This window comes from Nansenia antarctica (assembly GCF_963989245.1).
Source record: "Nansenia antarctica genome assembly, chromosome: 4".
In the NCBI taxonomy this organism is placed as follows: domain Eukaryota; kingdom Metazoa; phylum Chordata; class Actinopteri; order Argentiniformes; family Microstomatidae; genus Nansenia; species Nansenia antarctica.
In genome coordinates, this window is record NC_137689.1 from 60,274,460 (window position 1) to 60,290,249 (window position 15,790).

General features: G+C 42.9%; 1 protein-coding gene across 2 annotated transcripts; it reads left to right on the forward strand.

The window, feature by feature from the left end:
* Nucleotides 1-3,499: 3,499 nt before the first annotated feature.
* Nucleotides 3,500-15,591, forward strand: plpp1a (phospholipid phosphatase 1a). 2 transcript variants are annotated; one of them, XM_080528235.1, is made up of 6 exons: nucleotides 3,500-3,942; nucleotides 6,288-6,442; nucleotides 11,560-11,843; nucleotides 13,434-13,491; nucleotides 15,159-15,335; nucleotides 15,453-15,591. In XM_080528235.1, the coding sequence occupies exons 1-6, from the start codon at nucleotides 3,885-3,887 to the stop codon at nucleotides 15,570-15,572; spliced, it is 852 nt and encodes a 283-aa protein (XP_080384361.1). In that variant the 5' UTR covers nucleotides 3,500-3,884; the 3' UTR covers nucleotides 15,573-15,591. The 2 variants fall into 2 exon arrangements, with proteins under 2 accessions (XP_080384361.1, XP_080384362.1); XM_080528236.1 differs by lacking the exon at nucleotides 6,288-6,442 and adding an exon at nucleotides 9,050-9,201.
* Nucleotides 15,592-15,790: the final 199 nt, after the last annotated feature.

A 15,790-nucleotide genomic window follows, 5' to 3' on the forward strand; every position in this document is an offset into this window, starting at 1 on the left:
TGGAATGCAATTTTATATTTCCTATATGTTCTATGTTATAACTATTCACTCTCCTGATTTATTTTCTGGGACTGACTACTGTTCATTTGACTATATGTGTTAATAAACACTACTTCATTCAAGCCTGTGTTGAACCCTGAATACCCGTTACAACATAACTCTATTCCTACAGACATAACGGTAAAATGATAACAATTCACAGTATTTTTTGTCTGACCCCTGTTTACACCGGCCTTGATTTACAGTGATTTACTCAGTTCACCCTTTTTACAAACAATACTGTGAAACCTGGGTGAATGATGGGTCTTGTCATACCGATGGGACATTTACGAAATTACACTGATTGGTCCAATTTTGATGAAACTACAGTGAAAGATGATAGAGATTGTTTAGGGGTTTTGATGTGACGTCATTAAATATGTCATATTAGGGTGCAAAGTGGAGAGAAAGAAGTGTAGCCCTTGTCCACACTTTTTTCAATCCTTTTGCCAGTTGTTTTCAATGGGAAGGCTCTTCCACGAAAGGCTCTCATATTGAATTGTGTTCAACATTTGGAATGGGGTGCTGTCATGGAAAATACTGTCCGGGCAGCTAAAATATTTCCGGTTGACGTCATCAGGCGTAAAATATAAGTAAATATATGTATAATACAATCACATATGTTTCTACTACGCTTTGAAGGCCACAGATGTATGCACAGAAGTGGCGTACCTCACCTTTTTGGGGGAGCAAAAACATGTTTGGTGGTCAAGGCTCCTTGTAGGAATTTGGGAAGAATATTTTTGCAAATTTTTTTCAGACACTGTAGTGGAGGACATCCTCATTTTCAACTGAAGTAGCCACCATATCAAAATATTTATGTAAAATCCATTATAGATGCCCTATGTAGTCCAGATAGGCACTGTGAGCTGGTTGGCCCCAGTAAAATGGTAACAATATTTAGTAAGTGTCTTTGCACTAACTGACACCAGAGATAAGTTTGAATAATCAAAAAATATGCAGTCCAAAATGGGGCACTTTGAACAGTTAGGCCACAGTAAAAAGCCCTCAACACTTTGTATGACACTGCTCATGGTTGAAACTCACTTGAGTTAGATTCTAGAATAAGTGTTTCTGGGTAAATTGGTCCTGAAAATCATCATCATTTTAATGATCAAATAACTTTTAAAAAATTGTATACAGTTGCTTATTTCATGAAAGATATGAACAAATGTTGTAATCTCTTACCTCGCGCTTTTACTTTAAAAAAATATCGGTACCAAACCTGGCTTTTATTGTCGTTTATATAATAACACAGTAACACGGTAAATAATCTCTTTGGTAATATTATGTACAGCCGATGGCAGTCTCATTCACAACTCATCACTACAGCCTGCTCAGTAGCCCCTCTTCACCTGCAGGTGGCAGTATTGTATTACAACAATCAAGAAATCAAGGCTATGTCCCAAAATGCGTTCTTGCACTCTAGGTACCGTATACACTCAAGATAGAGTGCAAGAAACCATCTTGGAACAAAGCCCTCATGTCAGACCATTGTCTTACGTCAGCCATCGTCATTCTAGCGCGACGCAGACTATGCGCTCAGCGTACTCCCGTTTTTACAATAACATATAAGAACACCTGAAAAATCATATCGAACGCAGAGCGAGAGTTAGGTGCAAAAGCCTGATCCCCGCAGCTATTGTTGCGTTAAATAATAGACCACGCTGAGTGTGTGTACTTGTGTGTCTGTCAGGTGTAGTACTGTCTGTTGTTGTTTGTGTTATACGGTGTTGTATGTATACTGTACAGGGGAGTGAAAATGAATTTCCCCCTGGGGACAATAAATGTAATGTAATGTAATCTAGCTAATATATATATTATTTTTGTAGTGTGCGTGTGGTTGGTTTGGGGGAGTATTTTGTTGTCTTCCAGTGCATTTCTCCAGGAGCCTGATTGGGGGAAATAGCTGTTTGTCAGCCTCTGGGTTTTAGCCCAGAGGATTCAGTACCGTTTCCCCGACGGCAGTAGCTCGAACAGTTTCTGATTGGGGTGGCTGGGGTCCCTAATAATCCTGAGGGCCTTTCTGACACACCGGTCCTTGTAGGTGTCGTGGATGGAGGGATGCTCACAGCTCACAGCTCCTCTCAACTGTCCGCACTACCCTTAGCAGCGTTTTGTGATTTGGGGCAGTGCAGTTCCCATACCAGGCAGTGATGCATCCCATCAGGATGCTCTCGGTTGTGCTTCTGAAGAAGGCCCCTAGGATCTTAGGCCCTAAGCCGAACTTTTTCAGCCGCCTAAGATGAAAGAGAGGCGACGTTGTGCTTTTTTCAACACCTGGTTGGTATGCTTGTCCCAGGTGAGGTCATAGGTGATGTGGACCCCCATGAACTTGATGCAGTTGACCCTCTCCACAGCTGACCCATTGATGGTGATGGGGTCTCTTCTTCCTGAAGTCCACCACCAACCAGGGGCGTAATCTTCACTAGGGACAGGGGAGACATGTCCCCCCCACTTTTCAAAACCTAGATTCTGTCCCCCCCACTTTTTAACACGATAACGTAAAATTGTTGGCTGCCACCTAAATGATGGTAATGTTACTGTTGGTGTCCAGCATGTTTACAGTTAGTTTGTAAAGACCTTTAACTGACCTTCCGTAAATTAACTGATTTCAGAGCTTTCTGAAATCTTTTTTTTTTACGAATGTGTTTATTATTAAGCTTCATCTTTTGATGTGGTTGTTGCTTATAGCACAACCGTTTATGCTCGTCAACAGAGTGATGTGTGTAGTTCTTCATAGATCTAGCCTCTTAATTCTGCCCTCAAAGTGCACCAAATTGATGCATTTTACTTTCAAATGTAAAAAAAGAAATCTTCCGTGTCCCCCCCCACTTCCCAAACCAAAGTTTTGCCCTGGCCACCAACTGAAATGGACTTGCAGTGTCGGAAATGAGCTTTTGTGTTTCTGCATAGTGCTCATGATTGAAAGAGGCTGCCACCAGACAGTCAGAAAGGTCAAAATCTGTGAGTGGACTCCCCTGGAACACACGTATGTTGGCAGTAACAACATGTTCATGTGCAAACTGAGTGTTGGGCAAGCCACTCCGTTTTAGAAAGTGCTGGGCCAAAACAGCAATTAAAAACAGCAGTTAGGTTTAATGTGCTGCTCTGCTACTAGCTATGTTTTATATTGTATATTTCTATGTATTTTGCATTTTGAATTTTGTAACTGTTTTTACATTTGTTGTTGTACGGCGACCTTGAGTGCCATGAAAGGCGCCTTATAAAATAAATGTATTATTATTATTATTAATATTAATATTTAAGGGGCAAACAAACTGTCACTGAAGGAATGGAGGAATGGGAGAGTAGGAGGGGCGAAAGCCTGGGACCTGGGCGGGGGGGTGTATGGTGCTGGCAGCGGATAGGCTCGGCTGGTGATCCCCGTCAGCTGCCACCATGAGACCTGCCTGTGCACATGCCTTGGTACGCAGCAGTCCCGTCCCAGTCTTCTGAAGTCGCCTCTGTCGGCTCTGCCAGGCGATTGTTTAATGAGACGGCAGGGTGATCAGGGTCCGTCTAACTGATCGGCTCATCATCGGCGCCTTTGATGTGGTTTTTATGTATAGGGATGATTCGATAATTTAAAGAGGAGCAACCCTACATCATAGGGTGATATCTCTGATATCTACTCACTCTCAATGGTTATTTCATGATTTTTTAAATTTAGCTTTTATAGTAGGCTATGTCCTTTCTGTAGCCTAGATGGTTATAATGCGATCTGCTGTTTGCTGATACTGCGCTTTGAAGGATACGACAACACCGACGGCCAAAGGAAGGAGTACAGTACCCTAATAGACCCGAGCGCTGCTTTTATATATAAGACCACGAGTTGAGCAATCATGTTCGAAGCAAGAGGGATTCCGTTTATTCTGCTTGACATCGCGTGTTTAATTCTCGGTACGTATCTCTGCTTATGCACGTAAGGAAATGCCTGTAGCTTTATGTTATGTTTAGGTTTTTGTTGATGCATTTGCCACTAGGGAAGGTTGGCTATACGATACGATATGTTTTGACAATGGCTGTCACGTGAATGTCAAGGGAGCGGTTATCCTAAAGAAGAGGATTCATCCCCGAATAGTTTATTTGATCAAATGATGATAAGAAAGTTGCACATATCGACTCAAAAACAGTAATGAAACAGTGTTCCGCCGTTTCTCCTTCGTCATCTGTTTTCTGCTACTGTGAAGAAGATCTGTACTGTATGGTGTTACAGTATGTTGCAATGGAACTCAATCTGGCGAAGAATGCCCACACCCCTAATGCATGTGGAATTGGATTCAGCCGTTTATTCTGCTGTATTATATTGTAGGCATTTCTGAATGTCTATCGATTTTTGTCAAAAGGGTGTAGTTGCTTGGAAACTTTATGCCGCAGTTGTTAGATTTTCTACAAGGCTCTGAAATCCCTTTAAATCTATTATATGGGGAAACGACCCGACACATTCCCACCCAATGTCCCATGTAACTACATGCCCTCTACTTAAGGAAGAGTCAATTAGGCTACATGGTTAGTTTGTGTCAGCTAATTCAGAAATACCCGGTTGTCACAATGTAGGGCAGCATTCATATAAAAGTGTAATAATCTTTCTTCATTTTATGATAAGGCGTATCATACTAGAAAGTCTAATCAAATTATGAATGATTGAGGGTGAGCCGTAGATATGCTCTCATAGTGCAGTGCGCTGTCTCCTACACTGCTTGGCTATTAGATGGTCAAGGCTGATGTGTGCAAAGAGAGCTTCTATCTGAATGTCATTGACAGCCACTTACTTTTGTCTGTGACATACATTAGCACATTATAGAACTCGAATATCTCAGGCAGAATGTCTCTAGACAGACTACTTCATCTGCAGAAGTCATGACGCACATGGTTGTGTTTGTGTTTATGAAGATCTGAAGAACACAACCCCTTTCTTTTTTTTTCTTTTTTTTTTACAAGGTCTCTACAGAATATGCCACTGATTATTTAATAGTTTCTTTTAATAGTGTGGTCTACAGTTTTGTTTGGGAGCATATTGAGTTTGGATAGATATGTGTGGATTTGTTAGGTTTGCCTACATAACTGAAACGTTAAACTGGTTGATTTTCAGTTACTCAGATTGTTGCCAACAGAGAGTATCATGTGTGGGTGTTTTATGGTGTTTTACCACTGTACGTTCATACTCACATTGGTAATAAAGTAACCTGAACATAGAATGTGAAACTGCCCATGTTTAAGTTTTAAGTAGTAGGCTAACATTGGAATTAAACACTCTCTTTGCATAGATCTGACAAAGAAGTGTGTTGGGGCATGTATACAATGTCTCTGGGCTATTTGCATACCATGACTGACATAGTGACTGAGTGTCTGTGTGTGTCCCTTCGTCCGTCCAACGTATTTGAAGAGTTGAGCACACCAGGATAAGATTATTTGTGACTGTTGTATGGATGGCAGGGATGCTGGCCTGTGTTCTACAAGACTCACTGCCGCTCTAAGCTGGCATGGCTACTCAACTCATCGATGTGGCACAGCCAACAATCAGCACCTAATATATTTAGACATAAAATAGGAAGCTGCTGGGAAGGTTTGGTTGTGAAAAGTAGGTCTAAGGTACAACCCTAGGAGATTCCACTCAGTTGTAGATATGAGTATAAGAAAGTGTTTAAGAATTTAGTTCTGTGAGCTCTGGGGTTTGTTGCTGTCCGTGACAGAAAACACGTAGGCTATAGTTTGTCCCTCTGGGGAAGAGGGGCCTCAGACTCCAACTTGAGCAAGAATGAAAGACTATCCTTTCCCCAGAATGCCTTTCACCTATCATATTAGCAATAATAAAGGGCTGACCCAGAGAACAGGCACGAGCATTAAACTCAGACTTTAGACTGTCACAACCAATTAGCATGATATGCTATCTTTATGGATTTGTTCCACAGAGAGCTATGCTAATAGCTAACCCTAACCCTGAGTGCAGCCCTAACCCTAACCCTGAGTGCAGAACTTTTTACAGAAGAGATGCTAAGGGGAAAACTGACATTAAAGATACCCCAGATTACCTCAGTGAAGTCATTGTGGTTAAACTGTTTCTTTTGATGCTTTTCTTCGTCGCTCCGAAGATGATGATGAAGATATCATGTGTCCAGTGGAGAGTTGAATGTAGGGTTTGGCCTTTACCACTGGGATGCTCTTCTCTAGGCTTGGGCTGGCCAAGTCCCTCTGAATTCTCTTGTTGAAATGTTAACCCCGTAACTCCTGTTCTCCATCCACAGGGGGGCTGCCACTGGCAGCCTTTAACCTGGGCAAAATCAAGCCCTATCAGAGGGGCTTTTTCTGTCAGGATGACACCATCAACTACCCCTTCCACCACAGCACGGTCACCTCCACTGTGCTCTACACAGTGGGCCTCTGTCTGCCCATTAGCTGTGTAAGTACTGTTACACCATCAACCAGCCTACCACAACTGCCAAGCGCACCGAAACAACCAGAACCATGCCCAGGGGTTCCAACTGAACACTAGCCATGACAGAGTGATTGAGACGCACTCGTCTCTCACTAGGGATTCTGTTTGAATGCCTTCAAGAAGTCATTGGTCCCATGTAGTGGTAATGCATTGCTACTACTAATAATAATATGATCACCAATGAGCAGCTATTTATTTTTGGTTTATCCGATTTGCAAACAGCTGCTTGTTCAACATAGGTTACCCTCTAGTGAACAGTAGAATGAGAAAAAAACGTTCCTGCCTGTTACTGACCAATTCTGCTACATTATAATGTCCAATGCGGCTCCTTTTTAGACAAAGATCAGTGGTTGACTGTTTTTTCTCAGTGTTCGTTCAACCCCTGGGTATGATGCTTCTATGTTATGGTTCAACATTAGGGAGGGAGTCCACTGAGTTCAGGTGTCCACTGTCCATGAGGTTACATTCCAGGTCAACAGCGTTAACCTCCAAAGATGGGGTCCAGTTCCTCTTACATCTGTAATCATCTCAGTCATCTCTCAGGGCTTGCAAAAGATTCTGGGAAACATGTTTGTTAATTGAGGTATTTGTTAATTTGAGTTATTTGTGGTTTTCATCAACAGTAGGGCCTTCAGATTCCAAAAAATAGCAAGGAAGTTGAGGTTTGGCCTTTCACTGAGAGGGTTGTTCTGTGCTGGAATATCACAGAATAGTTAAGAGCTTAGATAACCTGGCAACCCCCAGTGGTCAAGCTGTTTATTTTGTTACCTCACTAAACTGGGTCCTTAAAAGTGGACGTTAAACCACCATCAACAATGGTTAGTTGTTGTTGTTGTTGTTGTTGTTGTTGTTGTTGAAAGAAATACGAACATGTGGATGAGATTACATTAGAGCAGGCATGTTTGTTATTAGCTTTGAATCTAGAAATTGAATTGAAACTTGATGGGCCTTTTGATCCCTTGGAACAGACACGCATGCTACATTCTCTTTCCTAAAATAGCTGGGATACTTTCCTGGAACGGTATGATTTGATTATATTGATACAGATTCCATTTGAAGAATGACAGAGGCAGAAGTGTTGGCGCACCATGTTCTCTCTCTCTCTCTCTCTCTCTCTCTCTCTCTCTCTCTCTCTCTCTCTCTCTCTCTCTCTCTCTCTCTCCCCCCCCCCCCCCCCCCCCATGCCTTTGGCAAGCATGTGTCCTCTGGTCACTAGCTATTGTCTTCTATGAAGTGTTGAGGACAGAGGTGTAGCCGTTGTGTGCATGGAGTATCACTGACTGATCCTTCTGCTCCTTGCCTTAAGACTCACATTAAGTCACACCTCACAATGAAACGCTAGGTTTTTGTTTTCCATAGCCTAAACTGGGTTACTTTCTAATTCACTCGACTAATAACACAAGTTTAAAAGATGGTGCTTCACAATGCAGTTTTTTAAGTCTGTAAATCGAAAGGGAATCTGTCACGTGAGAACGTCTGTATGAGGCCAGGACCTCCTCTCTGTCCTGGACAGCCAGGCGACGGTGTTGGCCTTTGTGACGGCAGCATGATCAGGCAGATAACGGACCAGAAACACTATCCTGTCACGAGTCATGGAGAGGCTAGGCTGAAAGATTTAGATGATTGAGTGAGCTTATCCTAAGCTGGCATGGTCATATTAAATGTATACACATTGGTGAAATGCAGACAAAGAGAACTGACCACAGATAATTAAGTTTGATTTTCATGGACACTTACATGCAATTATTTATCTGAATATTTTGCAGACAAAAATTTATTTTTCATCATGCGTCATACAAAATGTTAACTGAGAATAATGGTGGTGTTTCCGGTCTATCTTTGGTCAATGTTTGGCTACAATGCTTTCTGTGTATAATTGTGGCAATAAGGTTTGTGCTTTTTAAATTAATAATTAGTTAATTATTATGAATTATGAATTATGAATTTAAATGTTTCACTTTAAACAGCAAATTTTGTCAAGGGTTACCTACAGGATATGATGTAACTTTATTCATTCTGTATGACATTTCTCATGCAATTGAGTTCAACATCAGTGATTTCTGAATCCACCTTCCACAAACTTATTTCTGACAACATGACCCTCGACTGTGCTTTACAAGTCGTATAGGAATCCAGAGAGCGATATGAGAGAGAACAGGGGGAACAGAGATGGAGACCAATCCAATAACAATCACCAGTGGAGTTTGTTTCGGAATGGGCTCTCACTTGTCAGATCACAGGGCTATGTGACGTGCACTCGACCACGAAAGTGTTGGAACAGCTGAATGGTGGGGGGGAGGGGGTTGTGTGGGTGTGGTTCTTCTTCTATTAACAGCTGTCTTCACATGTCTTCACCAGGGGGAAAGTGGCTGTTGTAATGGCAACACTAACTACCATGTTAACTTTTCATTCTTTGTGTTCCTGACAAGACCGTCATCGAGGATAAATGTCTGTCTGACTTTCCTTATTATTATATATTTCCCTCTCAGTAGCAGTGGTGCATGGGGTCAGGGATGTTTAATAGAGCCCACTCTTAACCTATTTCTGTTTTCTCTCATTGCTTTTTGCTAGCTGGACTCCCATTCGCAATACTCACACCACTACATAATCCCTACAAACGGGGGTTTTTCTGTAATGACGATTCGATCAGGTACCCCCTTAAAGAAGACACCATATCCTATCAGTTGTTAGGCGGAGTTATGATTCCTGTCACAGTACTCACTGTAAGTGCACTGGTTTTGTTATTTTAGTAACACCTTTTCCCTTTTCCTCCCTTCTCTCTGTTTGTCATTGGTGCATCGCTACATCATTGTTGCAATGATTTGTGACCGTGATGTATTGCTTGCTTCATCCGTCTTTGCTCTGTTTAGTAACACTCATATTTATAAAGCTTTAACCAAAAAATGGTAATGTCCCTTTCAAATGTTCAGTGTTTTTTTCCAGCAGTTAAATGTTATCTTTTAAGGGCTCTGCACACAGCGTGCGATTTCTGTTGCGCGTCAACGTTCCATTTTGAAGTTTGAATGGAAGTCTATGAGAAAATCATAAAACATCGCATCCCAATGCACACAGCGTGCGATGCTTGGAAATGCGATGTTCTCATAGACTTCCATTCAAACTTCAAAATGGAACGTTGACGCGCAACAGAAATCGCACGCTGTGTGCAGAACCCTTTAGAGATGCTCAGTGTCAGTGCAAAACTGAAAACTGAAGTGAAACCCATAAGAAGCCTCTCTTTCTCTCTACATAATGACAGACTGAAAATGTAACAGATCATGCAGTTGACCTTTAACGTATTCATAAGCCAGCCAGCCAGCCAGCCTAATCTTGCCAAATGATAAAATAGTCAGGCCCTCCACCCACAGATTTCCCTCTCGTCACTGGGCTCAGTGAATTCTGGAGAGTATGAGAGTCAACTCAAAAGTGCACATAGCAGTTGAAGTATACTTTATCCAGGTTTACAATTAGGCTTTTCAGGGCTGTTTTGATATGGTAATGTGTGGACATTCACCTCCCATTGTTTCCATGCACTACTAGTCAGGTTAATTGTGCATGAAAATGCAGATTAAAAATCCCATCTGCAAGTCATGAATGAGAAGGGACATCCCCGAAGAGTTACTCAACCATTCCCACACAGCGCCTTTCAATGTATGACGTGATGGCTTCTGTGACAAAAGACCCTCAACAGTTGGCACGCTAAAGTTCAACAGCCAACAGTTATCAAGCCCATCCCCCACATTTCTGAGAGGGTAGAGTAGCAGCAACAGTCATCTTTCCAAACAAGAGAAGAGTACGCCCCAAATCACATCTTAAGCTTTCAGATGTGTCCACATCCAGTGGCAGAGAGGTGTGAATCGGATTGGTGTGTGCCACTAACCACATCCCCATTACAAAAGAATTGACCCAACTGATGTTACAAAATAATTGACACAAGTGACCCTTCTTGCAACTGGCTGCCATATTACACACACTTTAAGGCCCAATCCCATTTCTCATTTTTACCCCTACCCCTTTTTCGAGTGCCCCTCGCCTTTTGACTTGCCCCTCGCCTTTTGACTTGCCCCTCGGAACAGAGTTACAAGGGGTAGTGGTTGAAATCTTCACCTATGAAATGGGACAACCCTTCAAGACCCTGATATGTCATCAGTAGTATCATAGAAAACCATGGACGCTTGTGATTAGTTCACAACTTATGCGTTTCACGCTATCAATCGATCAAACAAGTCATCAAATAAAAAAGAAGGCAAGGCAAGTTTATTTGTATAGCACAATGCTTCATTACCAGGCCAGTTTATGACAGAATAGAGGTGCTCTGTAGGTTAGCAACCAGTGCTCCTACCCTGCTAGTCTGCACTAATATTAGAGGAGCGGTAACAAGTGCAACAATTTCACTGCTGGACTTAAGTTACATTTCAGGCATATGCCATCAAAGGGGGGAAATGCGACATGGAAATATGTCAACATGTGGGACTGTCATGCATAAATCAGCCTTAAAACAATGTTGTAACGTTAGCTAGCTAGCTAGAGACATCAGTTTAAGAGCAATTTTTGCTTGTTATAAATAAAAGGTCTATAATACATTGACATGAGATTAAACTAAGATAACCATCATATTATCATCATTTTTAAATCTTTATTAATGAAGAAAATAATTACATTTGTGGGTTTCTTTTGTTGCTTTTGCTTGTGCGTTGTAGGGGCTGTCGGGGTGTAATGGGATGGGGCCTACATCTACATTTTAATGGGATTATTCAAAAGAACAATATGGTTCAGTGTGACCTCTCAAGTGACTCAGAAGCTGCATTGTGATGTGCCACTATTTTTATTCCTCCTTTCAAAACGTTCTCTCATCTTACTCTAATCATCTGTCTCAGTGGACTTCCTTGTCAGGCCCTTTATTTATGAACGTACAGTATCAGTCATTCATTTAAATTGCCATAGTCTCTTTAATAAGTGCTGTTTTTAATAACTGTTACTTGTACTAGTAGTGTGTGTAGTGATGTTTATAATTTCTAGTTGTGTATGTGAGGGATCTAGAGAGCTAACCACTCTACCTGTCTCCTTCCCTCTCCTCCTCACAGATGCTCATTGGGGAGTGCCTTTCAGTCTATCTTAAGCGCATCAATTCCAAGTCGTCTTTCGGCAACACTTATGTGGCCTGTGTTTACAAAGCGGTGGGCACCTTTCTGTTTGGTGCTGCCATGAGCCAATCGCTTACGGACATTGCCAAGTACTCCATCGGTCGGCTGCGACCTCACTTCCTGCACGTGTGCAAGCCTGACTGGAGGGACATCAACTGCACGGCGGGAGTCTACGTAGAGAACTTCACTTGCACCGGGGACAAGCGCATGGTCAACGAGGGCAGGTGGGTCTTCAGTGGAAACTGATGTAATGCTTCTTATTTACTGACTCAATGATGCTAATTAGTCAACAAAATCAGGGTATTGTAGCTGCTGCTGTGCTATTGATACCATGGTCGCCTTTGACGGCATTGGCGAGTAATTGTCCACATGGAGGGCTTTGTATTGAGTTGCACAACAGTCCAACTGGTGGAAATGTGAAATGTTTCATTAAGGGGGGAATATGTACCACACAGTATGAGGCTTGCTCTTTAACCTCTCCATTGTTGTGTAATCCCTCATAATCTGGAGATGGTTCAAAGGTCAAACTGAAAGCCTCTGAACTTTATGATAAACAGGTTTTGGAGCATACTCATTATGGAGACCAAAGGTAATGACTTACGTAGTTTGTTGAGACACTAACCAGTTATATGAGATTGTTGCTCTGATTATATCCTGTTCCCATATCAACCCAAAGCAGACGGACGTACGAAGAGAAGGATATCCCGTTCTTATTTTGTCTCTGGCATCAACATTCAGTTGGCTATTTATAGAACAAAATGAAATGAGTTAATAGCGACTGCTGTCCCACTCTGACATACCCTAGTGTCCATGGCTGCAATATCTTGCAGACGTCTGTCTGTGTAGACTGTGATGGATGTGGTTAATCTACCGTATGGTACCAGTACTCTATACGCTCTGTATGGAGACTATGGTAGGTGGTAGGATCCTAGATGGGGCTCTCTGAGCCTCTCCTTTCCCCAGAAGGTCATGGTTCTGGGTGTGGTGGGTGTAGTCGTTATCTTCGATGGCAGCCCTTCCTGTCCAGTACTCTACGGTGTTTATTGGTATGGTAGTCTATAGAACAAATAGCTGCTGGGAGAGAGAGTCCCCCCCCCCCCCCTCTCTGTAATGGTCATGGTTTGGGTTCAGTGGGTTGAATCAGGCTTCCTTGCGCCTGTTGTCCTCACACTGTTAATAAAGGTTAATTGAATTGAACAGTGTAAAGTCAAATCTCTTGGCTCTCTCTGATTGGTATCTGGCATCACCACTGTGTTTTCAGTATTACCACTAGAGAAGCTGCATAGGTCTATTCTGTTATGAAATTGGGCAGGTGGATTATGTTAGTGGTGACTGTTGTTGGCATGGGCTTCCTCCCAACACTAAATAGTGTCCAGTCTGTTGACCTGGGCCTTTAGTGTTTAATGTATGTGGTCTGCCCAGTGTTTATTTCACACTTTGGCTATCAGTCATCTTGTGGCAGATGCCCCCACTGGGCAGCGCTGCACTGCTTAAGTAAACAGGAAGACACTAAAGCTGGGCGGATAAGTGGACTAGCCCCCTATTACTGGTGCTGTCTCAACATGCCACATCCCTTCCAGCAGTCAGCGCTCCATAACACACGTCACCGGACGTCGCCTCCAGCAGGACCCTGTCACCCGGAAAAGGGTGTAGGTCTGTGTTCAGTGGATGAACAATGGGGATAATATATCTGTCAGCCACATGGAGCGGAGTGGGGTGGGGGGGGGTGATTCTTCTCTTGGCCGTGTTCTCATGCATTAACAGAGCCCTGTGCCCACAGCAAACCCATGATTCCATTGTGTGTTGTGTTGCAGGCTGTCCTTCTACTCTGGCCACTCCTCCTTCTCCATGTACTGCATGCTGTTCCTGGCGGTGAGTATCCTATGGGGATTTTTCCAAAGGGCAACAATGTGCACCCGCTGATAAAGCAGGCCAGAGCAAGTAACAGATCCATAGAGACCAACTGTGTTTACTCACTGTTATTACAGTGCAGATGTAAACAATTACACTCGAGTCATTGTATGTTTTTATTTTTCCAAATGACAAAAGAATGAATATGATACATTAATAATATATTTTTTTTTTTAAAGTAGTGCAGTGTAGACTAGGCAGCTTTAGTGAACATGGGGGGGGGGGGGGACACACGACCCTACCAGGAACTGAGGGCCTAAAATGAGTAGACTACATTTTCTCCTTGATGTGAAGGAGGGTGAGCAGGGTCACTCACTTGTGACCATAACAGAGAACACGAGGGTCCATTGAGCATGTTTTCTTAGAAACAGGATTTCCGTCTGGGGCTGGAGGTGAGGCGGGCTCAGGGGTACAGTAATCCTGATCCATACCCCACTCACTCACATACTATAATATACCCTTTCATTACCTCATTTTAACTGAGGGTATAAAAATGACGAGGGGGGATATTGCTTTAACAAACATACTGTATGCTTACACAACAGCACAGTGACACCCTAGAGGTCTGCACGTTGTTTCCCCAGCCCCCTCCCCACTGCAGGAACCTTCATTCAATTGAGTAAGACCGGTGGGCCTATAATGAACAGTGACCAGGTTTAAACACTTGTCTTATCAGGAGTGCTGTTCTAGCAGTCTTAACTGCTGTTGTCCTGTTTGCTTATTGCCTAGTGACTCAAGACAGAAATAGACAAGGAAAAAAAAATAGTCTTGGGGACAAAGTCCTGGCACTAGACGAACACTGCAGCAGAATGGAAGTAGTGTATCACAACAGTAAGTGGCAATTCAAAGTCTTTCAAATGAGGACAGGCAGGACCGTCCTCCTGTGTTTACACCAATCATATTAGGCTGTTTACTAGGGTCTATTTAAAGCAACAATGGTCATTTGTCTTGAATTTAAAAGACCAGACACACCCAGTGTTGCACAAAGGCATTCAGAACAATATATAATTGTTACATTGGACAAACTGAAACTTACAAGATTCCATGATAGGATAACCTTGAGCACCATACTCGACTTGAGATAATGGTTCTAAATTGATATGTAGATTAGATTACAGGTGGTTCACAGTTACTACTTTGATAAATTGCCTTCAAGTCACTTCTCAACCTGTAGCCTGGGAAGTTTAAAATGACAGTAGCTGGGTGCCAATTGCCTGGTGGTTAAAGACTGTTTGGAGGTTTTGCCCTTGAATGGTGTTTACATCACACTGCTGTAGTCCTGCCATGGAGGGTGGTTAGAGATGGAACAGAGCTAAACCACAGAGTTGGTCTTATAAAACATGAAGAGCGTGCCTGCAAGTGCCTAGCAGCCAGCAGAAAAAACAGAATGAACATGAAACAAACGGCCAAGAGTTGCAAAACCAGCTTACGAACATGCGTCCAAGAGTAGTAAAACCAACTCCCAAACAATGTGGCCTAGAGTAGTAAAACCAGCTAACAAACATCAACCAAGGACTGAACTAGTTACAATCAGTAGTGTCTGGCTGTCACTTACTAACATGTTTATAAAAAAGTTATTATACAATCACGTGGTGTTAGAATAAACATTTTCTATGTGTCCCTCACAGCTTTACATCCAGGCTAGGCTGCAGGCTGAATGGGCACGACTCCTCCGGCCCACAATCCAGTTCTTCCTTATCGCAGCGTCTGTGTACACCGGCCTGTCTCGTGTCTCGGATTACAAACACCACTGGAGTGACGTCCTCGCTGGCCTTTTACAGGGAGCGCTCATGGCCCTAGTGGTGGTGAGGACCTTTATTGTCTCCAATGGTGTCGTAATGTCGAGGACTGAACATCATTAGTTAGTTAAAGATTTTCCTTCTAAACTGTTCACTGATGCTCATCTTCTCTGTTCCCTGCAGGTCTTTTTTGTGTCTGATTTCTTCAAGAAGAAGGTGGAGCCTCTGAAAGAGGTGGAGATCCCCCACAGCACCCTTCAGGAGACACCCACTAATGGAAACCATTTTGACAGCCCAAACTAAGCTAGGAGGAACCATACATGGCATGCACCCACTGGGCCGGTGGGAAGGGTTTCTTGCATGCACCCACTAAGGGTCGGACCACTGGGGTGGAAACCTGTGAATGTAACCCTGCTTTGTGCTTTCCTGACCTGGAGTCTGTACTCCGTATGGACCCTTGAGTCCCACGATGCCTTGGCTGGACTGCTACTGCTGCTAGCACAGCTTCCTGTGTATCTTTC

Bases quoted from the DNA above. Each gene is read 5' to 3' on its own strand.
- plpp1a (XM_080528235.1), top strand. From the start codon at position 3,885: ATGTTCGAAGCAAGAGGGATTCCGTTTATTCTGCTTGACATCGCGTGT. The intron at 3,943-6,287 runs GTACGTATCTCT...CTCCATCCACAG, and splicing joins CATCGCGTGTTTAATTCTCG to GGGGGCTGCCACTGGCAGCC. The intron at 6,443-11,559 runs GTAAGTACTGTT...TCCTCCTCACAG, and splicing joins TCTGTCTGCCCATTAGCTGT to ATGCTCATTGGGGAGTGCCT.